This window comes from Phasianus colchicus, chromosome 31 (assembly GCF_987193195.1).
Source record: "Phasianus colchicus chromosome 31, bPhaCol1.hap1.1, whole genome shotgun sequence".
In the NCBI taxonomy this organism is placed as follows: Eukaryota; Metazoa; Chordata; class Aves; order Galliformes; family Phasianidae; genus Phasianus; species Phasianus colchicus.
Window position 1 is genome coordinate 496,688 of NC_143466.1, and position 24,780 is coordinate 521,467.

Here is a 24,780-nt window from a genome sequence, read left to right on the forward strand (position 1 = left end):
GGGTCACCCGAGCTGAGAACTGACACTGCCCTGATGGTGCAGCCTCCCAAAACCCTGGATTGCAACCGCTCTTCCTCTCCTAACCCCAGAGCTGTGCAGTCACCACCGTCTGTGACACCAAAATGCATCCTCAGACACACTGTGGATCTTGCCCCTCAGTCCCCAGCCCTCAGAATGCCTTGCATGCTGACCTCTACCTCTGTGTGCTCCAGCACCCAATAGAAGAGACTCCAGGACTAAACACTGCTCACCTCTGCATGTCTCCAGGTCAGGACAACCCTATTGAGCCAGCTTTTCAATTAACTTGGCCCTTCGCACATCCTTCTGCCACCAACCACCCCAAGGCTATCCCTCTCCTTGCCCTTGTTGGAAATATACGAATAATTTATCAGGACAGTATCTCTGATAAAGCAGATTTTATTTGCAATTGCAATGGCGGGCTTCTTGCAAGCAGGAGAGTGCCCAGAAAAACAGCGTTACATCCTTTATGCCCTATTATTCAATGCTTATCTCTTTCTCCCCTGGTTCCTCATTGGCTGAGTACTTCAGGTTCACAATTTTCCTAATGCTCAACTAAACATATGGATACTGGATAAACATAAATTGCTGCTAGCTAAGCATATATCGCTAATTAGTTAACTTCTCACACTTGCTCACTCAACACTTGGTCACTGTTTCTGCACATCTGCTCGTCCTTGCATAGAGATAAGCTTGGAAGGAGGACAGGGGGGAGTATCTTGATGCCTGCCTGTTGCATCCCAACCTACCCACAGAGCAAGGCAAGCCAGTCTTGTGTGGAGGCCCTGCCTGCTTTGATGTTTGTTAAGTTTGTTTTTCTTTTGCTGAGGGTCTCTTATCCAAACAGAACAGCCCTACAATATGCTTTCGAGTCCATAATACTATATCTATACTATTTGGAACATTTAAAAACTATTGCAGTTTTGCAAGCAAAAATTAATCACACAATTCAGCAATTATATTTCCAAAGCATGTTACTAACAATACGGTATTTCTACTTTTTTACATCAGCTATTTCTAAGGACAAGTTGCAAAATACAAATACATTGTGCTCTACTTCTTCAGATCAATTCCCCCTTTTTCACATCTAATGCAGAAACAACATTCCATTCCTACACACCCACAAACACACAGCTACCCCAGCTCTGTACCCTGTTCCTGCAGCAGGACAAGTCTTCAAACCCCGCAGCTGCTCCGAGGCTTCAGGAGCTCGGCATGTGCCCGGTGCCCAGAGACACCGCCCAGCTCCGAGGAGCTGCAGCCCCGCACCCCTGCAGTGAGCCGAGTAACCACAGCTCCGAGAGCTGCTGCCACCTACAGCTGCTGCCACGGCACGGCCACGGTGTCTCGAAGCTGGGCCGCCACCTGCTCCATGCTCCCTGCTCCCTGCCCGGTGGGTGTGCTTCCTTCGTGCGACTGAAGCAAACCGCAGCGAGTCCAATCTGTTTAACTCCAAAAAGAGCAATTCCAATATCCCTCCAAAGCCACACGAGAGCTTTGATCCCGCTGGGGGACAGGGCAAGGGCTTTTGCCCTGGGCCAGCTGCTAAATCATAGGTATTATTTCACATCCTTATTACTGTTTCGCGTTGAGGACCAGCGGAGCTCCCAGCACCAGCATCCATACATGCATCCACCCATCCCTTTATAAAAAGAAAACGAATCACAGCACTCACCGGGCACCTCCGGAGGCTGGGACCAGGACGGGAGCGTCGGTGCCGGGGCCGCTCTCCCGGGACACCCAGGGACAGCCGGAGCCCAGCGTCAGACACGGCCCCTCGCAGGGAGAGAGCAGCGCGGCGGCAGCGAGGACCGGGGCTGCAGCTCCGCGCTTTCCGTGCCTTCGCGGAGGCTCCCAGAGCTCAGCCTAATATTACACAGTGGGCAGACATCGCGGCGGACGGGCCGGAGAAGTGCAAGCGGGGCGCGGCGGGGGGGAGCGCTGCCATCCCCGGCACCGACCGAAGACGAGCGGGGGCACAAAGTCAACCCCGCACACGTCGTGCGGAGCGGGATCCTCGCTATGAGGAGAGGGGAGAAACAAAACGGCACACTGCCAACATACGCGAAGAGCGGATCGGCTGCGGGATGCGAAAGCCCTGGGAAAGGAGAGAAGCGGGAGAAAGGGGAGAACGCAGGGAGCGATGGGGAAAGGGGCGACCGGGGCAGGGGCGCGCAGCACCCCTCCCGCCGGGGCTGCCCCGCTCGGCGCAGTGGGGAAGGGAACCCGGGGGGACGGCGGAGCGGAGCGGCTCTTCGTCTGCCGCTGCCGGGGACGGGAAGAAGCGCGGCGCGCAGCGCGGGACGGGCTGAGCCGCTCCGCCGCTCCCGGCTCCGCCGCCGTTACGTAAAGCCCCGAGAGGCGCCCGGCGACGGGCACGGCGCGCCGTCGCTCTCCCGAACGCCGCCAAATCTCCGCACCGCGGCACCCCGCAACTTCCTCGCGGCTCCCCGCAGCTCCGGAGCCGCCCTCCCCTCGCGCCACCGCGGCTCCCGCTCCAACTTCCCGGCCCGCCCAGCCGCGCACCCACCCGCCGCATCGCGCTGCCGCCGCGCGGCCCAATGGGGCGGCCGCAGGGAGCGGAGCGGAGCGCCGAGCTCCAGCGGCGTCGGCCGGAGGAGCGGCGGGAGGTGGGCCCACCCCCCGTCCTACCTCTGCTGAGAGGGGGAGGGAAAAAGCACAGCAGAAGGGGCCGCGCCGGCTTCGGAAAGTCCGCGTGGGACCGCGCGTGCGTCCGCCGTGCTGGCAGGAAGCGGCTCGTCGGGGGCGGGCGTGTGGGGCGCGCGTGGCTGCGTGCCGAGAGCAAACTTTCCCCGCACGGACGCCTCCGAGTGCTGGAGGGGCGCCTCCTGGGGGTGAGGGCGGCGCAAAGGCACCGACGTCGCCTCACGCGGTGCGAGGCCCCGAAGTCAGAGCGGAAAGCGGCGGAGCGCCGCGGGGCTGCGGCGCGCTGAGAGCCCGGCGCGGCGGGAGGGCCCGCGCAGCGCATCTCGCTGGGAGCGGAGCGCTGCGGGGATCTGCCCGGCACCGCTGCCCTCCCGGCCCCCCAGCGCTCGCGGTGCGATGTGACACTGAGCAACGGTGACAGCCGGCGACTGGTGGGTGCGTGTCGAGCACCGCTCCTGCGCTTTTAGGACCTTGCCGTCCCCCAGACTCGCACGTTCCTGCCTGGAACATCTCTCTCCCCCCGCCTCCCTCCCTAAATACATCCCCCTTATGGCACAGCTGTCGCTTTTACTAATTGTTTGTGGGATTCAATTTTTTCCCGAAGTCTTATTTCCCCTGAGAAGATGAATTAGAAAGAGGCCATAAACGATTTCCAAGACGAATTAATAAAAACAGAAGCGCTAATTGGGCAATACATTTCAATACATGTGCCTGTCCAGCCCCGTATTTCTCTGAGAGCAGCCAGCTTCTCTATTGCCCAGAAAAGCAGCAGGGTGGTAGGCAAAGAACGGGATGGGGAAACTTCAGCACGTGCACAAAGGTGTGGTGGGAGGGCAGAGCTCACTGCTGCCCACGCTGTTCTCAGCTCTGGGGGCAGGCGGGCACCTCGCTCCTTCACGCCCACAGAACACCCTTGAGCCCTAACCCAATTAGTGCCCAGCTAATTGCCTCTGTGTCAGGCAGTTGTTGAGGGACAAAGCACGGCTTTCCCTCGCTCCTGCCCCAGTGCTTTGCCGGTGAGCACTCACGCAGGATGCTGCCTTTAGACAGTATTGTATTTTCTACCTATTATTTTTGAAATTTCACGTGTATAGCCTAATTTTAAGCAGTTATTAAATAACTGTATTAAAGGCCGCAGTATTAAATAAGCAGTTATTGCTTGGGGGGGGAAGAAAAATTCCCCTAGAACATGAAGTGTGTTATGGGAACCTGAATGAGTCCAGCCTCTTAGGCTGTTTTAAAAGTTAGGCTATACACGTGAAATTTCAAAAATAATAGGTAGAAAATACAATAACCGTATAAATTCATAACCGAATAAATTCATAACCGTATTTTCTGGAACTAAGGGCTCAGCTCAGGAAAGCCTTTTAGGCCATGCTTGATTTTCAGTGCGGTTTGTGTCTCACTCATAACAAAAACATTGAAGTGCTCTCACCTTAAGAAGACCCGGCGTGGGGCTGTGAGGTCCTCTCCAATTTAGGCACCTTTAGTGCCCCTGCATTTACTGACCCCTCGGGCACCCTGCCTTTCCAAGGGCCTCACCCACATCCCACAGCTCTCTCCTGGGTCTCCCTGCTCCTCACCTCCATATAAGATGCAGCAATATTTTTCCTTGTCCTAGTACAGAAAGGCAGGTGTGTAGGTGTTTCTTTGCACCAGAGTCTAATGCAGCATCCACACACAATGTCTGCTCAGCCAGACCTCTCACTTATCCTTCTCTCCCTCCTCAACCCTTCCATGTTTGTTATCTTGATGGTGGGTCTCTGTGCTCCTCTCATGCCTGCGAGCTCCTTGCTGCTCAAGCACTTCCTGCCATATTTCATGTCTTCCCCGAGCCTCTTCCCAACTGGCATTGAATAGAGTGCAGCAAAGACAATACAGAGGTCACCTGCTTGACACAGAAGTGTTCCTTCTCCCTCACAAGTTGGACTGTACTTCAGTCTAGTCTCAATATGTCACTTTTCAAGAGATGCATCCCAAACACATCAACATACCAGCACATCGTATTTGATCAAAGGCAGCTGAATTTTGCAAGACAACTGAAGTCAACACAAGCTGTGGTTCAGTGTTTTACAATCCTGCTGCTGTCCATAACAGCTGAGATTTCTCCCCAGGGTCAAAGCACCATTGTTTTCAGTGCATGCAGGGTTCCATCTGGATAACTTTAAGGGGAAAGGACTGAAAGGATATTCACCCATTCCCCAAATTATGTTTGAAGTTCCCAGTTACTATTATTTATGAAGCAGTCTCCAATGCCTTTTTTTTTTTTTTTTTTGTACAAAGTTTTCCTATGAAAAATTCATTTATACAGCACAGAATGTGTCTACAAATAATAGACACTCCAGTTCACCTGCCTCATTTCTACAGACGAGGCAAGCTCTACTTACGGCACCGTGGAGAAAATTAACAACACAGCATTATTGGTGCACATCACCCCTATGGCACAACGTGGTGGATAGCACCACTTGCCCAATCATTCGTCTGTAGCAGTGTCATAGAGGAGAGTTTCCCGTTGTGCTAGAGGACAAAGAGTGCACCTCTGGACCTCAATAGGTGCATTGGCTCAGCGTATCTCCAGATGAATCCTCAGTGTCAAAAAGCAGCTGCCAAAATCACCATTATTTCAAGTTTGGTCATCAAGGTGTCCAGGATGAGATATTGGGCTGCTTCAAGGCAACCAAGGAATTTGCTTAGAGCAAAGCTGAATTTATGTGCAGGAAGGAAATGCTTACTTGACCACCTCCATCCTTTTGGGCTGTTGCTAAGCTGTTCTACTAAGTCTTCATTTTACATAGCATTGAAAAAGTCCTGAAGTTCAGCGTTGGCATTGTTGTCGCTCATCCTCATAAAGGTGGCAAACTCAGAGGCATCAGAGCCAGAGGCAGTGAAAGCCAGATTGCCTTATGCTAAGGCTTATGCTAAGGCAACCTCCATCGAGGACCAAAGGCAGCCTCGAGGTGCTCAGCAGGCGGCTCACACTCAGCTGCTTTGCCATGCAGAGCTCCTCCAGCCTGTGTTCCCAGCCCAGCGGGAAGTGCAGCACAAAGCGGGCAGCATTTGGGCACAGTGCTGCCAAGTCCATGGCAGAGCTTCTGCTGGAAGCCCAGGAGCAGGCCAGCAGGGCTTCTTGTCTGCAGGCAGCCAGGGAAAGCTGCTCCTGAATTTTCCCTTTTTTTCCGCTGGAATCCAGCCACATGAGAGGTGAATGCTCTCTTCTTGCACTGCTTTTTCCTTTCTTTATTTTTTGAATACAATGCAATGTATAATGCAATGCAGGCCAGAAGAGACAGCTGCCTCTTACGTGGCGCTTGGGGTAGCTCAGTGAGGAAGTGCTGATGGAGTCCAGCTGTGAGGTCCTCAGCTTGGAGTCACGTCCTGCCAGGAGGGGCCACGGCACACATGGCTTACTCTCAACAGCTCAGAAATTAAGAGCAGCTCAGTGGCAGCTTCTGGCCCTACATCAAATCTCTAAGAGGAGGAAATACTGCATCCATTGCTGACACTTAGCAGAGGGCTTTTGATTAAGAAGCTTTGGACACAACAAAGAAGTCTCTCCATAGAGGAGCACCCCCAGAAGCACACGGTATGGATGTGCTGGGAGCCCGTCCTCCTGCTCTTGCAGCGGGCAGCTGGGGATTGCACCCGGATGGCTTTTGCTCTGTGGCTTTAACAGCGGCTCAAAGGGTCCCCAGTAGTTCAGGTTTGAAGGAATGGCAATATGAATTGACATTTTGACTTGCTTGTTGTACGGAAGTTGTATGGAAATAAAGTGACCCATCATAAATCAGCTTTAGATTGCAGGACAAAATATCAATTTGCCTTGGTGAAATCTATTCTCCTTAAAAAGTCAAGTCAGCTCACCGAGAGAGAAAAAAGGGCCAGAAGACAAATGCTGCAGGACTTCAACAGTCCACAGGGAGTTTGTTTTCACACTGTGCTGGGAATGCTTGCCAGCACCTTGCCACTGCGTTGTTGCGGCCGCAAATCCCACCAGCGACAAAAACACAAAATCTGAACAAAGCAGCACTGAAAGAAAGCTGTGGCCACGACAGATTTTTTAAAACAAAGCACTCAAGCCTCTGAAATCTTATGAATGAACCATCAGCTGTGCATGTTAATTGTGCAGGCAATGCAGAGTTAATCCGCAGATTGCTTGCTTGACATAAGCTTTTCCTTACAGGCAGATTAACTTGGACTGGATCAAATTGACTGAGAGCCCTTGGCCACCCCATCACTGCATAAAGACGTTGTTCATAGAAACATCTCCCAGTCTGGAGACCACCAAAGCATAGAAGAAACACAAGCTAGTAAGCTCTCTGCATAGGGTAGAAGATGGAAATCAGCATTGCTCTGCGCAATTCTGATTGTTCTGGTGTAAACAGGATCCCCAGGGATCCCCAGGATTCCAATCTCCTCCTTTTTGAGAGATGTTTAAGATTCAATTCAAACCTGTGGCAAATAGAAAGTGTTTGTGCTCATGTCCAGTCCCTGGGAAAACAGTGATGATTGTTAAAAAGTAGGAATGTTTGTCCCGAGCTGTATCTCTCTTCCCCCTGTTTGCCTGCCTTGCTCAGGATGACCTTTGCCCTGTATTGAGTATCAATCAGCCAGCAAGTTAGCAGCCATGCAGGAACAACAATTGTTTCCTCACACAGCAGGAAACTTGCATACCATAAAAGGGAAACCACCAGTCGGGGTTAAGGAGAGGGTATGAGGCCCATACGACCACCAGAAGGCAGGATAAGATAAGACCCCCTAGCAACAGCCAGATCATGCGCAGAGTACGCCACAGTAGGAATGCGGGGGAGGACGCGAATACTGAAGATGAACTGCATAAAAGGACCGCGTACGGGTTAAAACTTTGCGGCAGTTGGTAGAACGCAGAGTCCCCTGTCGCCCAGCGCTGCATTGCCTCTTTGTTCTTTGCTCATTATAATCAATAAATTCAATTATTGGCTCCTTAACCTTTGGTCCATTATTTTATCGATAACAATGATTTTGTCATTGATGTCAATTAGAGAACAATTACTGCAAGACTCAATGGGCTGGGTAAGCAACAGGTTCTTCAATCATTTTGTACATGCCATTAACAGCTGTAATTTCTGCACTTTTGCCTGTGTTTTATGTCTATGTTTTTGCTCATAAGTCTCTCCCCCTCTCTATCAAACTCAACTGCATCTCTATTTCACTACTGCAGGAAAGGGCCGCTTTCCACATAGCCATAACTAATTAGCAGTGGATGAGCAATCAATTTTCCTTCCACACAGTAGTAAAGCAATACATTCTCATGTCATTCTATATTTCTGCTGGAGAAGCCTTACTGACACCACAGGTAGGACCACAGGGGTAGAGGAAGCTGAGTCAGGAGAGATCGATGGGGGCTTAAAGTGGGGTGGGAATTGCAGCACGTAACGTTGAACTAAAAACCAGTGCTCTGAAAACAGCTCAGAAGCACTGATATTCAGTGGCCCTCTGACTTGTTTGCCCTCACCCGCTGTAGTGATTTCAGTGCCTTTGCTTGTTGTTAGTTCTTTGGGACCCTGGGACAAGGGATCTCACATGAAGTCTCCAGCAGAGAAGCCTGAAGAGGACTGCCTCATTTGCATCAGCTCTTGAAGAGTTTCAGTTCCCCAGTTTCAAACCCTCCTTTTGAGGGGTCACTTTTCCATACTTACATACACACCTCCTGGAAGGATACGTATACACTGCTGCCTCCATTGGGATGTGATGCACTTTCCCATTAGTTATCAGACCCCTGCAAATACAGAATCACAGAATCATAGGGGTTGGAAGGGACCTCCAGAGATCATCGAGTCCAACCCCCCTGCCAAAGCAGGTTCCCTACACCAGGTTGCACAAGTAGGCATCCAGGCGGGTCTTGAATATCTCCAGAGAAGGAGACTCCACCACCTCCCTGGGCAGCCTGTTCCAGTGCTCCGTCACCCTCACCGTAAAGAAGTTGGTGCGGAACTTCCTATGCTCCAGTTTTCGGCCGTTTCCCCTTGTCCTGTCTCCGCACACTGCTGAAAAGAGTCCGGCCTCGCCACTCTGCCCCCCACACCTTAGATATTTATAGACCTGGATCAGGTCTCCTCTCAGTCTTCTCTTCTCAAGGCTAAACAGGCCCAGCTCACTCAGCCTTTCCTCATAGGAGAGACGCTCCAGGCCCTTCACCATCTTTGTGGCCCTCTGATGGACTCTTTCGAAGAGATCCCTGTCTTTTTTGTACTGGGGAGCCCAGAACTGGACACAGTACTCCAGATGAGGCCTTACCAGGGCAGAGTAGAGGGGGAGGATCACCTCCCTCGACCTGCTGGCCACGCTCTTTTTAATGCACTCCAGAATGCCATTGGCCTTTTTGGCCACAAGGGCACACTGCTGGCTCATGGCCAACCTGTCGTCCACCAGGACACCCAGGTCCCTCTCCGCAGAGCTCCTCTCCAGCAGCTCATCCCCCAACCTGTACCGGTGCATGCGATTGTTCCTCCCCAGATGCAAGACTCTACACTTGCTTTTGTTAAACCTCATCCGGTTTCTTTCTGCCCAGCTCTCTAGCCTGTCCAGTTCTCGCTGAATGGCAGCACAGCCTTCAGGTGTGTCAGCCAATCCTCCCAACTCCGTATCATCAGCAAACTTGCTGAGGGTGGCCACTACCCCCTCATCAAGGTCATTGATGAAGATGTTGAACAAGACTGGACCCAGCACTGACCCCCGGGGAACACCGCTGGTTACAGGCCTCCAACCAGACTCTGCACCGCCAACGACAACCCTCTGCGCTCTGCCAGTCAGCCAGTTCTCAACCCACCTCACTGTCCACTCATCTATCCACACTTCCTCAGCTTTGTTATAAGGATGTCATGGGAGACAGTATCAAATGCCTTGCTGAAATCAAGGTAGACCACATCCACTGCTCTCCCCCATCCACCCAGCCAGAGACAACATCATAGAAGGCTACCAGGTTGGTCAAGCATGACCTCCCCCTGGTGAACCCGTGCTGACTACTCCTGATAACCTCCTTTTCTTCCAGTTGTCTGGAATGGCATCCAGCACAAGCTGCTCCATCACCTTTCCAGGGACAGAGGTGAGGCTGACTGGCCTATAATTGCCTGGATCTTCCTTCTTGCCCTTTTTGAAGACCGGAGTGACGTTGGCTATCCTCCAGTCCTCAGGCACCTCCCCTGTTCTCCTCTCAAAGATGACAGAGAGCGGTTCAGCAATCACCTCTGCCAGCTCCCTCAGCACCTGTGGATGCATCCCATCGGGTCCCATGGATTTGTGAACATTGGTGTTGCCCAGGCGCTCTCGGACCGCCTCTTCCCTGACTAAAGGGAAGTCTTCCATTACCCAGACCCTTTCACTAACCTCCAGGGTCTCGGATTCCCGAGGGGGAGCTTTTTCACTGAAGACAGAAGCAAAGAAGGCATTCAGTACCTCCGCCTTCTCAGCATCCCCCGTTACCAGAACACCCCCATCACTAATCAGGGGAGCCACATTCTCCCTAGTCTTCCTTTTACTGTTAACGTACTTAAAAAAGCCTTTCTTATTATCCTTTATCACCTTTGCCAGGTTCAGTTCCAGGCGGGCTTTAGCCTTCCTCGTTGCATCCCTGAAGGCCCTGTTTTCTTGCAAATGCATGTGGAGATGTCACTCTGAAAAGCTACTCTTTGTGCATTAAGCAACTCCTTTGTTCTTACTCTGGCAACCACCATACACTGTTACACCACCATACAGCTTATTCTAGAACTGGAGCAAGTATGCTTGCTTGGCTGTTGCTCATTTCACCTATGGTATGGAACTTCTAGGCAATGGCATAATGTACAGACAGTACTTGCAGAGCCCAGAGAGACCTGACTTCGTGCTGGAGCCCAAAGGGAGGCTTTGCAGCACAGATCGCTCTCAGCTGGTTCCATCCTGTACTGCATTCCTAGGGCTGGCAATGGAAAAGTGCAAACCCCAAGGATGCATATTCCAAAATGCAACCAAGTTACCAGTTCACCAAAGTAAGCTTTTCCCCCCTTTTCCCATTTAATTCTCCAGTCTCCTGTATACCTATCACTTTCGCATGTGTGATCTGGGTGTGGAATTATGCTGTGAATGGTTTCTCTGAATACATGTTCACTTCATGTTCAGTTGCAAACTGACTGCACTTGCGCCCAATTTTTGATTTGAACAAATTGATTGCACCTCAAGTTCGCCGGGTCACAAACCCATGCAGGAGGGAGCGAGCTCCTCTTGGCCACCAACCACAGCTCTCCCGTATCATCACCCAGACGGGTTTCTCCTTGCTCCATTCCGACAACTGGGGTGGCACTGGCATCATGATCACGTTCCAACGCTGAGTCGGTCGTGACCAGCCCCATGGACCAGCTCCAGCTGCACTGGATGCACCTGGCCAGGTGACTGCAGCCTTTCCCACTCCTACAGCCTCTTCCTGCAAACCTCACAGCTAAACACCAGCACAGCTCCCTGCCGGCCCAGCTGCTAAAAGGACGTGGGGGCTCACATATATCTTCAAATATCTTCAGCAAGTCCCGACATCATTTCTGCCACTGTTGTGTCCTGTATCAAACAGTGTGCACGTTGAGTGTAAACATGAAAACACATGAAGCTCCCATCTACTCTGTTCCCCTAGGGATTACGTGTGAAATAGCAAATGGTTCGATCGTGTATCACAACAGAACCTGCTTGCGTTACAAAAGCAACAGAACGCCATTAGCACAGGGCCTTATCAACACCAACTGCACAAAGAGACCGAGGAGAGAGGGCCCATGATATGCTGATGTTATTTGAGCTGCCTCTGGTTGCAGAGGAAACCCCGGTTCAATCAGTGCTACCTATGCTGTCCTGTGCAGGTTCCTGAAGTCACGAGCTGCAAGAGCATTCACAGATCTAAACGTGAACATTAAGAACTCCATTCGGGTAAGGCACAGTAATTCAAATTGTCATCGTAATCTGTGCAGAAATATTATTTCAGAATCAAACTTTCCAGTGTGATCATTTAAAACAGCTTCTCCTTGTCAAGAGAAACAACAGGGAGTTCAGAGGGACATTCAGCAGAGAACAAAGCCAAAGTCCCCATGCTGCTTTGCCGCATTTTGTCATCAATTTCAGTCAATCTCGCACAGAAAGTAAACAAAAATGTATTTCCTTTCCTAACGCCCAAGTCTGCTAAGCACATTTATAAAAATGTATTTCCTGAGATGCTTGGACACTATTGCAACAGCAATCACCTGTATGTATGTAAAATATGTATGTAAAATATGTTTTGATACACAGTACAAAAATCAATAAAATGATCTCAAAAAGTTCAGTTTATGAGAAGTGGGTTTTTTTTGCTGTACTTTTCCATTTCTCTGTTACAAATTGATGTTTAGCAAAGACAGCCAGGTTTCTGTCATACATACACCCTGAAAATATCCACTTTCTATGTGTATTAAAAATACCCGAATATCTGCAGAGAATTTACCTTAATATCATTCTCTAGCTGTCTTACACACCAGTATATCAGCCTAATCAGGGGCATGTGTAGTTTAGGATTCACAAACGGCATCCACTGCAGCTGCTCCGCAGCCATAGGCAGCAGCTGTAAAAACACACAAAGGCAAACTTACATGCAGAATGTCAGCTTAGCGTGTGAGCAGGCTACAAGTGACAGCAAGCCTCCAAAAACCAAACCCCAGCAAACCAAACCAAAACCTCAAATTACTCCCGGAGTCTGTCAGATTGCACGTGCAAGCACTCACTGGTCACGGCCTGTAGAGGTAAAGAATTCCCTCCTTAGACAGATTTTAAATTACACAGGTTTGCATGCAAAGCAGAGATATGGCGTGTGAGCTCAACTATCAAGGCCAATACCAGTGCTACAAACCCTTCACAGAACAAAGGAAAGCAGTAAAAGCAGAACTCCAGAATACCACATTGATTTCCAAGCCTTGTTATCCCCAGAGAGATGGAAGGAAGGGCTTTCAGTAGAGCATAGCATCATCTGTTATCAGTCATTAACTGAAACTCTGACATCCAATGTAGACATTAAAATATTTTGAACTAGGTGCGAGCATCTCTGTAGGAAAACATGAATTCTGTACAGTGTTACACACAAAATACAAGATAAATCACCAGCTGGCAAAAGCCAGCCACTGGTAATAAAAGGCAAGTTGAGACTGAACACAACTCTTTTCCCTCAAAATGATGGCTCTGTTTTATAAGTGACAACTCAGCCATTCCATCTGACTGCTGGGATTCATACTGACTTAGTAACTGTCGTTCTGCTTTTGTTACTCTATCCGAGGTCTATACAAAACAGGCTGACCTTTTCTACTCTCACAATAAAATCAGTCGATATATACGTGACTCTGAAAACACATGAACCAGAGCAAACTCAAGTCCCTTTACCTTCAAACACTTCTCCTGGATGTAGGTTCTTTCGCTAGACTGAGGTTTCTGACCGTCCTTTCTTTCTTGTCTCTGGAGTTTGCTAAGGTGCTCATCTGAGATCCAATCCATAAGAACAGTCAGGAGCCCATAAACTTCAGAGTTCGGTGGTAGCTGTAACACATTCACATCATCAGCTAATTTCAGCTTTCAACTTGACGACCTTCTAAACCAAACAGTAGCAGACGGACATGCCTGCCAGAGCACGTTAGTTCTGACAAATTATGCATCATTTAACGGAAAAGGAGACAAAGCTCAGGACAGAAGTTACCGGCAGCCAGTGGAAGACATTATCTCTGAGGAAGCAGTAATCTGGAACAGGCCGTGCCTGCTCTGTTGGGCCTTGTATCTAGGGCTTGAGAAGTCCCCGCTGGCTGCGGGAGAAATACGGGCAGCTCCTTGTTAAAAAGGAGTCTGCAGACAGCTCCCACTTGGTACAGGTGACCATGCCATCACCTGCACGGACTTGTCTTTGTGTCAAGGGCCAGCAGGGAGTTCTCATGTGAACTTGTTTAGTTAGTAGAGATCTTCTCTTGTAAGCAAACTAGACCGCAGCTTGGATGACCACAAAGGAGGAGGATGAGCAGAATCTGATTTTGACAGATGAGAGAGAAGGTGAGAGGAAAACACAGCAAACAAATAAAAAGTAGATACATACACAACATAAAATTCAGAAGACAATTTTAGCAGCAAGCTTTACTCTTTCCATTTACTGCCTGCTTCCCCCAAATAGACTCTATTCTTTCTGTAACCTAATACCTATTAGAATGTAAAAAAGTAGCAGCTACGTTTTCGTATTTCAACAGGTATACAGAGCATGTTCCAATGCCAAAAGGCTTTTGAGTGAATTTTTCACCTTCCCAGTTCTTACCTTATCCCCTTTTGATGCTGCCCTCACTTCTTCCTGCACAAAAGGTGTCGTCTGTTGTGCCACTTCACGGGTATCCTTATACATCTCTGCCATTATAAACTGATGTTTCCACTACAACAAAGAAGAACCATGAATTCTATTTTACTTCTTACCTACGAAGGAAGCACGCACAGATAAGAAAAAACCTTACTTCCAGATAGCTGAAATGAGCTTCTCCTGTCCTTATTTGTTCATTCAAGTACTTCTTCTGAACAATCTCATCATTTAACTGAAAGAATTGAAAAAGACTCAAACATCAGTGAATGGAAAACACTTTTTTTTTTTTGTAAACAACACTCTGAAATCCTTTGACAGAGCTCCTGAGCAGCAAAGTGATTTAATAAACAACAGTTCTATTCTTTCTCTTCTTTTCATAAAGAAGAAACATAAAAGATCACACTCCAAAAAATGCCTAAAGAATTCAGAAACAGAGAGGGTGAGAATAATTTTATGCAATCACACCATTCCTGTCTCGGACAAACCAAATCATCAATTTTGAAAACATCCTGTTCAGACAAGTAGCGGCGCTAACTCAAACTTGGAAAGTTACTGATGGTAGGAAATAATTCCTCTTGCCTGTTTTCTCAAGGATTCATTTGCTTCTCTGAGATCGTCCCGACATTTGGAGATCTCCCTCAGTGACGTTTCTAGTGTTTTCACTCCTGCATCCTTCTGCTGTGGAAATATCACATTTCAAACATGATTAACCAGAGTATTCTAGAAACAACTACAATTTTAGTATTAAAACAATCCAACAAACTTCCATTTCCACATCTCAAGTACTTTAAAGAGAGAAGCATAAAAGCTGGCAAACACATAGTGGCTTCAGATAGCAAACACCAAGCGAAATGGCACGTAAGGCAATAAGCATCCTTAAATTACCGCACCTCTTTTAGTTTATCCAGGCAGGCCTCTCGCTCCCTTAGAACATCTTCTCGTTCTTGGAGCTGGAAAAATCAAGGGAAAAAAGATGAAGTAGCTCCAAAACCTATTCCATTTTCACTTCATCCTGACTTTGCCTGCATATGGGGTTTCGTTTTTATTTATGACTTTACACAACAGCTGACTAGTTGGAAATGTGCTAATGGCCATCTATGCTCAGCTCCCTCTCACACTAACACAAATGACTTTGACTTGTGGCAGCACTGCCTGGCATTCTGAAACACAGGAAGCAACTCCAACTGGCTGTTCATGTAGAAACAAAAGACCTTTAAAAGTCAGCATTTACTTCCAGAACTACTGGTTAATGCAAATACCTGCCAGGAGAAACAGAGTCTGATGCCCTGAACTCTAGATTGCTATTTGGTTTCTTCAGTTAGTGCGAAGAATCCCTGGTAAATATCCATTTCCCTGTCAGCATTTAGGTCAGCTTCAGCAGTCGAGTGAGTGGAAAGTTTTAACTCTGTGTTAATGTGAACTGCTGCCTCAGCTTGACATTAAGAACAGAGACAGTACTGCTTTCATCAGCAGTCCTGAAAACAACTGAAGCTACTGAGTAACCATGGGAGCAGATGCACCCAAAAAAGGGTCTGAAAGTAATTTCATGCATTCATGCAATTCCTGTCTTGGAAAACCATCAATTTTGCAAACATCCTATTCAGACAATTAACACTGTTTACTCAGACTGATACAGTTACTGATGGTAGGAAATAATTCCTCTTGCCTGTTTTCTCAAGGATTCATTTGCTTCTCTGAGATTGTTCCAACATTTGGAGATCTCCCTCAGTGACGTTTCTAGCGCTTGCACTTCTGCATCCTGCTGTGGAAATATCACATTTCAAACATGATTAACCGGAGTATTCTAGAAACAACTACAAGCTAAGTGGCATTTCAGTATTCAAATAACTTCCAATGAATTTCCATTTCCACGTTTCAAGTACTTTAAAGAGAGAAGCATTAAGGCTGTCAAGCTCATCATGGCTTCAGATAGCAAACACCAAGCGAAATGGCACGTAAGGCAATAAGCATCCTTAAACTACCACACCTCTTTTAGTTTATCCAGGCAGGCTTCTCGCTCCCTTAGAGCTGCTTCTCTTTCCAGGAGCTGGAAAAATCAAGGGAAAAAGTTGAAATGGCTCCCAAAGCTGTTTGATTTTCACTTAATCCCGATTTTGTCCTGCAGATGGGGTTTTGCTTTCATTTATGGTGTTACACTATGGGTGACTAAAGTGACTGCTATTCCCTTGAAGTAGTATCATTCCATAAAATAAACCGTTTCTCTTTAAAATCTCTCCCTGAAATCTATTAATCCTTACCTACATGGTAGGAGGAATTTTACTAGCCAAAGCTGTTTCCAGGTTTGGATACAGCTGTAACTCCTTACTCTCCCTGAGAAACCTAAGATCTGTGCCTCACTTCCAGTGTTAGAAAAGACCTGAGGCACAGTGAAAGGAGTCAGATGGTGTTTCCCCCTGCATGTTTTATTTGTTACAAAGTGAAAATAGTCATGTAGTAGAGGTTTGAGAATAATTCTCTGCATTTAGTGACAAAAACTTTTGTAAAGACTTCATTCTTACTTTCATGTTTTGAATTTTAACTTCTGTCTGAGTGCCTTCAGCACTGCTGCCAGTGCCCCGGGGAGATGCAGAAAGATCCTGCAGAAGTTGTCCTGTATTTTTCTCACCAGGAGTTGGTTGAGGTTCCATAGCAGTAGCACTTTCACTTTCCAATTCAGTCCCGCCTGTGACACCTACCGCAAAGAACAAAAATTTGTGGAAAACAGATGATGAGGTAGCTTAATATGGAGACAATTTTTGGCACCTACATTGTAAATTTTCCTAATGATATCCAGAACATCTTAAAGTAAGGCTAGAACTTTTCAAATAGCACCATTATTTAAGAGTGGCATGGGAACTGCAAATCTGTAAGGCTTGGTTTCCCCGCAAAAAAAAGCAACACAAAAATCAACTTGGACTACTGAATAACTTCGAGTGTTTGAAATTCCAGAAGACAGTAATAAACAGCAACTAAAGAGGACTTGTTTCAAATTACTCATGGGAAATCTGTGCTTTTTACTAACTAATCTCAACCTATTACCAGGGTAGCTGCTACTGAAACTTTCACTGTTCAAGAAGTCATCTTTTAGTTCCATGCTCCTGAGACAACCAGAATACTGCTCAGTCTTTGAAATGTAACAGACAGATATATAATATAAATATCATATATATTAATATATTTACAGGGTATATAATAATCCACCTGAACGACGGATAGTAGGCTGACTTTAGGTTGACTTTGCAAGTTAGGATTCTTACTGGAACAAGAGTTTTCATCACTTGCTTTATTTTGGACTAGGCATACAGAACAGCTATAGAAAAAGCAGTTTTCAAGTAATTCTGAGTGGTCTTTGGAGCATCTACTTGTTCAAGTTTAAAGGAAAATTGTTGAAGAGATGCTTTTGTATTAGCTTTGCTTGGATTCTGGCAGGCAACACGCTAGGAGGCAGTGGGTTCGTTTCTCACCATTCCAGTCCCACTGACCTTCCATTGTAGCAAAGCCAGATCCAAAATTCTCTTGTGCAGTATTACGGCTGGCTTTGAAACTTGCAGCACATTCAGTTAATGGGGGGCCACGTGTTTCCCATGGAGCTGGATTTGGGCTTTGGCACAAAACACAGTTCTTTGCAGTTGCTTTCTCTGGAATAACAACTTACCTGTTAAGGGAGCTTCCTGAAGATTTTGTGCTCGCTGAGAACCATCAGAACCATCTGTTCCACGGCTTTTAGCAGGCCATCGATGAGATGACACACTCACACTGGAGTTATTACATTTAATTTCCTGAATTTCATTCTGTTAAAGACAGTGTTTCAATTAAGAGAACATAAAGGTATTCCATAGGTATTTGAAGAAAACCTAAGGAATGATCCCTACGCTCTTGCTTTTAAACCTCAAGTGTCTTTACCACACAGGAGCACCATTCCAAGCTTGTCTCCAGAGGTATTTTCTTCTCTGCCTCCTGAACATGGAGCACAGCATCTTGCAATTTATTGCATGAGCGGTACAGTGCAACAAGTCTGATGTTAAGTTAGACGTCATCAGGTCTTGCACGGAGTTCAGCTTGAGTCACATAAAAGAGCTCATTCCAGCCATCTTCAACTTTATATTCTTGTAACTTCTCCTATTAAACATGAAGGCAACATAATTAATTTTTTTCCTGCATCAGTCTTTTCAACATCCACATTACCTGACAGTTTGCTCACCTCCACTACACAGACTACAGACTTGCTGGAATTACTCCAACATCTTAGAAACGAGATAACAGGGGAAAAAACTTCAGTGTGCCTCTTGTAGATGCTAAGTTAAGACTGTCAGGCTGTTTGAGACAGAGACAGCACACCTTGTTACAGAATAGCTGCTCCAAATAGGACAACAGAAAACCAACAGAAGCCTCTAAGAACCTCCGTGTCCCTGCAGCTGTGCTACATAAAACTAAGTGCCAAAGTGACACTGCATAACTGAAAGCATTTACACAGTCGTTGAGAATGACAGCACTTCCTACATTCTGCATTTTTAAACTCAAAAAACCAAAAAGCAGCTTAGTCGCAACAGACACATCAAGTACTGCCTATCTAAACTCAACTTCTTGGATATTATTGCTGACACAGTTTCCCCACATTTTTGAATGCGTCAACCTTCAAACGCGTGGGAAAGCCCAGAGCTGCAATTTTCATGCAAGCTAAACCAAAACATCAGACAGCAAAGAAATTAACATGTAATAGATTTAAGATTCCTGATGCTAAACTAATTTAGCCAAGGAAATACGCTGAGAGATGACTAGATGACATGCCAGAAGCACCCAGTCAGATACGGAAAGTTTCTTCAAGGCACAGAGCAGAGATGAGAAGCTGGAATTTACCTTCAATCTGAGAGCAGCAGCATTCCCAGGGAGCAGCCTGGCAGCTTTCTCCACCCAGTATTTTGCTCTTCCATCACTGATGTCTTTATTACAGAATAGCTCCGCAATCTTCAGCACCAGATCTTTCTGTATATTGGGTTCAGCTCCAGAGAATGCTAGTTTTCCCCATGCACAAGCAAGACAAAAAAGGTTACTGGGACCTTGATCTTGCAATCCGGATAGAACGAAAATGGGAAAAGAAAATAGGAAAGAAAATGATGGCCATTCTACGGACCCAAATATTCCAACTACAACTCTCAGTAAATACTTTCTGAATTCACTCTGAAAAGGCCACCGCTAGATTATAGCACTCAGATAACTGCTGGAATTCAGAAGAGACTGAGGAAGAATGCCAAAACCAGATCCTCTTCCTCTACAGCTGCTTACTGCTGTATGTAGGCAGCTGGACTATGACTTCTCGTCTAACTCAATATTGTGACTTATGGAAAAAAAGAAGAAGTACATCATCAAGGGCAAGAGCGCTTCACTCTGTTGGCAACAGGACTTTCCAGCACACCCTCCCCCTGCCCAAAGCCTGAACAAAGGAATTTTGATCGAGACGTTCACATGTATGCACTTGCCTAATCAGCACTTTATTTGCCCTGCACCTCTCTACCTCTGAAACAAAACCACCACCAGCAACAAACAAACAGTGCCACTGAAAAACACCCTCGGTCAAGTCTTCCAGTTGCAACTAGATTACCATCATCCCTGCGAGGCAATTCCACCGCAGGCACAGACCCTTAGTCCAAAGGGCAACAGTAAGACTATCACAGCAGCTACCACAAGGATCAAGTCAGGACACAAGAGAAAAAATCAACTGGAAAAAAAAATAAATAAAAAACTGATGCCAATTCTACCAAAAAAAGAATCCTTTCTTAAGTACGTCATAGACAGATGTGGCAATAAAAAATGTACATCATACAATTTAATTTGTCCACAAACAACACATTTTCTCTCTGAGCTTAAGGAATGCACAGCACAGATGCATTTTAAAAGTCCATTTACAAAGGAAGAAAGCTGGACGTGACTGGGGGTCACTGGAGCACTTACCTTGTAACACCCAACAGCTTTTTCTGTCTCGTCCTGATTTGTCCAAGAAACCTGTGTGCTCTGGGATCTCTCTCTTGGACACTGAGATAAGTAGATATATATCTACAGAGCAAGAAAACCCAGAAAGATCAATACTCTCAATAATACAAGTCCCCCCACACCGTGTAGCTAAAGCTAAAGGGAATTTAATCTGTCAAATGGAGAGCAGGGCTACATTTCTTTCTAGATACTTGACCTAGACCCTAATGTGAGAAACATTATTTTTACACGTACCAGTGCTACTTATTTGCCAGCAAGTACTGACGTTCATTAAAAAAGCAGCAGCTCACAGAACGAGATGCATCATATGATGAAATAAAAGCCACTTCAACTCCATGAATTCTTTGGTGCCACATAACTAATGCAGTTGCTCTTTTAGAAGGATTTCGGTGGCACCCAATCCTTCCATTTACTGCTACCTTAAGAAATGGCATGATCGTGATCTTGATTTCTCTACTTCAACTAGCTTTTCTATTACACTTTTGAGAACAGATCAACCACGTACATCAGCACGTATTACCTTTTAGCAAGCTCATATTCTTTTATTTCAAAATACAGCTTAGCACAGATGAATCCTTTCAATGATTTCTGAATGGAAAAAGAAAACAAACATGACAGGCACATTTCAGACGTACACTACTTTTAAAGTAACTGAACAGGGAGAGCACTCTTCTTAGCAACGCATAACACTGCTAACAGTTAATTACCATTACTTCTTGTATTCAAGCCTCTGTTTCTGAAAGAGACGGGATTAAGAAAGGAATCTTGTTTCCAATCACGGGCAGAGGCTACCGAAGGAAAACTGAGGCGACTAGCAAAGCAAGCGACCGATCTTTATACTTGGTACATTTCACAAACACTTCTGACCAAAGAAATTAGGAGAATGGGTCCACTACAGTTGAGCTTTTTGTTATTGCTGCTGTTGCAACGTAACAGTGTTGCAGGAGAAAACAAATCCTACAAACTGAGTGAAGATGTTACCCCAGCTCCTCCTGCTCATGCTTCTGCCATCTTCCCCTCCTGCCGGCTCTGCCATCTGCTTTGCTTTTTGTACTTTCACTTTTGTTTCCTCCTTCTACCCCTCCATAGATACCTTTGGAGACTTACGTTTCACCTTTCACTCACGCAGTGTGTGTTGTGAAGGGGCTGAAAACATCAGAAATAGACTACTGCATCCAAAAAGCAGATTCTACCTGCATGAAGGAGCTAGAGAACTAGTAAGTCACAAGCAAAAACTTCACGTCAGACGTAAACTAAGTAACGTGAAACAAGTCTCTGTAGTCTAGATACGCCTGAATTTCATCTCCAACCCTCTTCCCACCCCGAAATAGGGAGGGGGGGGGGGGGGGGAAGTTATTCACGCAAGTCTCCTGAGCTTCAGTCTGTATTCTGAAGTAAAACAAGGACACGCTGACATACGCCAGAGCATATCATGCTTGATGCGTGACCATGCTTGACATCTCCTTGTAAACAGGGTTAAAAAGAAACTTCATCAGACATGTTGGCAGCCTTGAAAGGCCCTCCCTTCCAAAATCAACACAAGAAAACCAGTAACTATTTCCACCACTGACTGTGCTAGACATGAGTTGTAAGCATCACTGCAAGGATGAAACCAAACTGCAGAACTTGGCCTCGAGCACAACAAGAAGAGAGGCGATGGTTTTTGTTGAGCCCAACAGGAATCTCAGAACGGTTAAAGAGCATCTCTGAATTTGGCAGCGGTACGCTCCACACTGCGTAGTCTAAACAGCACCCAAGTCAGCTCAACAAAGCCACAGGAGAACTTTGTTGCCTTTGGAAAAGCTCAACATGAAGATGCACGCTGCCTCGCACTAAGACCCTGCTGCAGAACGGCAGCCCGCGTGCATTCACGCTCTGCAACACACTGCCAAATCTGCTGCCTCTGCAATAAAACCCACTCACAGCAGCAGGGCAGCACCTTTGGGGATTAAATAGCTCCCACTAACTGCATTGGTTGGCTCTCTACGATCTGTGCACCGTTTCCAGATCGCAGGGAATCATCTGGCTGCCAGGGACAGCAGCAAAACTCTACTGGCCCAGCTCTCCCTCTCTTTTTCCTGACCTTCCACAGCGCTGCCACACAGACAGGAATATCAACCACGCAGCACGTGAAAGAAAACCAGAAGTTAGGAACACCTGTCCCCTATTTGGGCTCTTCAGTTCCACAAAACTGGAGGGATCCGTACAGACTCACAGCGCTGGGCTCCTCGTAAATCTGCCGAGGGCTCACCGGTTTCAAGAGCGCACAGCCCTGGCAAACCATCTTCCCAGCAAGTCAGCTCCGTGCCCTCCCACACAGCTGCTTCCCTCAGCTTCCACTCCCCCTGCCATCCGGCCTCCCACGCACCGGGCCAGGCCACGGCCACCCCTCAGGCCCGGCACCCGCGGGAGGAGCGAGGGGGCGGGACGGGCAGGGAGCAGCCCCCATCGTGACCCGGGGGAGGCCGCAGGAGCTCCACTGGCGGTCCTGGCCGGGCCCACGGCACTCACCTCTCTAGAAGAGGCGGCGGACCGCACAAAGGCAATGTACCGCTCCACCTCGGGCTTCGTGCGCCGTGCCATGGCACCGAACCCGGCCCTCCGGCCAGCACTTGTCGTCGGTAGAGCGCTGGCCTCGCCACGGGAAAGAGGAAGCGGCGGGAAGCCAGCAGTCGCGCGTCGTGCACGTTCCTGCTCAGCACTCGGCCAAACACCTCTGCCGAGTGCTCCGTGGGTTCTGAGCACTGCACCGCGTGACCTCACAGTCAGGTGGGGAGCCTTGCTCACAAGGGAACTCGGCTGCAATGTCTGTCACCCGACTAAGCCTGTTGCCGGGGGTCTGGGCGCTCAGTCTTGCCAAAGAGGCCCGTGCTACACCAAAACAGATGGCACAGCTCTTTCTGCTCCTCCTTGAACCCCGGACAGGGTTTTCAGGGAGAAAACCAGAACGAGAAAGAGGAAACCGGACGTTCCACCTGACTGCTGCCTACCCCAGATTATTCAAGGGCATCAAGGCTGGACGTGCTTGCAGTGGCTCTGCAGACCTCACCTCCGGGGTGGACACATCGCCGTATGAGTTCCCAACTGCTGGGACGGGTTCTCCAGATCCTTCCTGCAACCGGGGCTCCCCAGCAACTGTGAATCTGGATGATGATAAAGGAGCAGGGCAACTGGTGATGCATCTTTCTTAATCACTATCACTGCGCTACATGTCGTTATATTATGACGCGGTAACGATTAGACCCACTGCACTGCTTATTTCCTTTCCTGCTAAGCTTATCTTTTCACTACAGGGCACTGCTTTCTTTTCGTATTGCTTTGAAATAGGCAATAAAATAAGCTTATGCTTTCCTTGGTGTCTACGTCCTTCCTGTTGACCCAGTCAGTAGTAAAAAAAAAGGTAAAAAATAAAACGCAAGTGAAGGTAAGGTCGGGCAAGGGAAGTTAAGGAAACGGGGAAGGGGAGGGAAGAGGGACAGGGAGGGAACAGAGTGAAGGGGAGTGAGGGGAAAAAATAATAAAAATCTCTCTGGAGGAAGACCAACATCTTAAAAGCATGCCCAGAGGGATGCAAGGGAATTTGCAAATGAGATCAAAGTTCTCGAGTCCTTACCCTGGAGTTCTCTAAGGCTCCTATCCACCAATAAAAGTCATCAACACGAAATATCTCCACAAACAAACAAACAACAAAGAAACAAACAAACAAAAAACCCATATCATGTATTTTGGGGTGGTGCCATTCAGAACGGCAGTTTGGGATTTTCCATATTGACTATTTACAAAAAAGGTAAGGTGAACTACATTGGAGTATCTCCCTTACATTTCAGACACTCAATGAGAAAGTCTGCACAACATGAGAAAGAAAAGGGAAAGGGAAAAGGAAAGGGAAAGGGAAAAGGGAAAGGGAAGGGGAAAGGGAAAAGGAAAGGGAAAAGGGAAAGGGAAAGGGAAAGGGAAAGGGAAAGGGAAAGGGAAAGGGAAAGGGAAAGGGAAAGGGAAAGGGAAAGGGAAAGGGAAAGGGAAAGGGAAAGGGAAAGGGAAAGGGAAAGGGAAAGGGAAAGGGAAAGGGAAAAAAAACCTTGCTCTTAGTGCCTAGAGAGGATGTTCCACCATACATCTGCAGACTTTCTGGACAGCAGGTTTTATCTTGAAATGACTAATTTCCCTCTGCTGAACAGAAATGTCAGTTTGTTTCAGAAGTTCTTCAGTTCTACAGAGTTCCCGGAAATCACTGATTGTAGCCCTCCTTTTACTTTGGGCATTTTACCTCAACCTTTATAGACGTCACAGAGACCAAAGCACGGCTGAACAGATTTCACGGTTGGGCTGTGGTTGGATTTGATGATCTTGAAGCTCTTTCCAACCTGAGCAATTCTATGGTTCTGTGATCCCATATCCATTCCAAGTCCATCCCATATCCAGAGCCCATCCCATCCATATCCCATTTCCCAATATCCCATCCCATATCCATCCCATATCCATATCCCCACATCCCAATCCCAAATCTCACATTCCAATCCCACATTCAACATCCTACCCCACGTGCCAATCCCACATCCTATATCCCACATCCCAATTCCAAATCTCATTCCCAGTCCCTCCTCCCAAGCCCATCACCCACCTGTCCATCTCAATCCCTCATCCCAGTCGCAATCCCTCGTCCCCAATCCCAATTCCGATCCCAATCCCACCCCCGATGGCAATAGAGACCACCCCGAGCCCCCCCCAACAGCCGATCCGCCCCGCGCCCGGCCTCTCATTGGTCAGCG

At 47.5% G+C, this 24,780-nt stretch overlaps 1 protein-coding gene across 10 annotated transcripts; it reads right to left on the reverse strand.

The window, feature by feature from the left end:
* Positions 1-4,956: 4,956 nt before the first annotated feature.
* LOC149914109 (uncharacterized) lies at positions 4,957-24,753 on the reverse strand. Of its 10 annotated transcripts, none has more exons than XM_090127637.1 (16): positions 24,633-24,753; positions 22,523-23,154; positions 20,532-20,599; positions 19,973-20,074; positions 18,881-19,035; positions 17,679-17,814; positions 16,543-16,715; positions 16,011-16,070; positions 15,690-15,785; positions 14,914-14,973; positions 14,603-14,701; positions 14,178-14,255; positions 13,988-14,098; positions 13,078-13,230; positions 12,152-12,268; positions 10,677-11,244 (listed from the first exon to the last, which is right to left on the reverse strand). In XM_090127637.1, the coding sequence occupies exons 3-16, from the start codon at positions 20,545-20,547 to the stop codon at positions 11,197-11,199; spliced, it is 1,404 nt and encodes a 467-aa protein (XP_089983763.1). In that variant the 5' UTR covers positions 20,548-20,599; positions 22,523-23,154; positions 24,633-24,753; the 3' UTR covers positions 10,677-11,196. The 10 variants fall into 10 exon arrangements, with proteins under 10 accessions (XP_089983760.1, XP_089983766.1, XP_089983763.1 ...); XM_090127639.1 differs by having other exon boundaries at positions 23,061-23,154; positions 24,279-24,753; XM_090127638.1 differs by having other exon boundaries at positions 23,002-23,154; positions 24,279-24,753.
* Positions 24,754-24,780: the final 27 nt, after the last annotated feature.

Excerpts from the sequence above, each read along its gene's own strand:
- LOC149914109 (XM_090127632.1), bottom strand. The coding sequence starts at position 23,193 with ATGCATCACCAGTTGCCCTGCTCCTTTATCATCATCCAGATTCACAGT. Across the intron at positions 16,071-16,542 it reads TTAAAATTCAAAACATGAAA|CTCCTGGAAAGAGAAGCAGC; the intron begins GTAAGAATGAAG and ends TGATTTTTCCAG. Across the intron at positions 14,099-14,177 it reads CTCATTTCAGCTATCTGGAA|TGGAAACATCAGTTTATAAT; the intron begins GTAAGGTTTTTT and ends TCTTTGTTGTAG.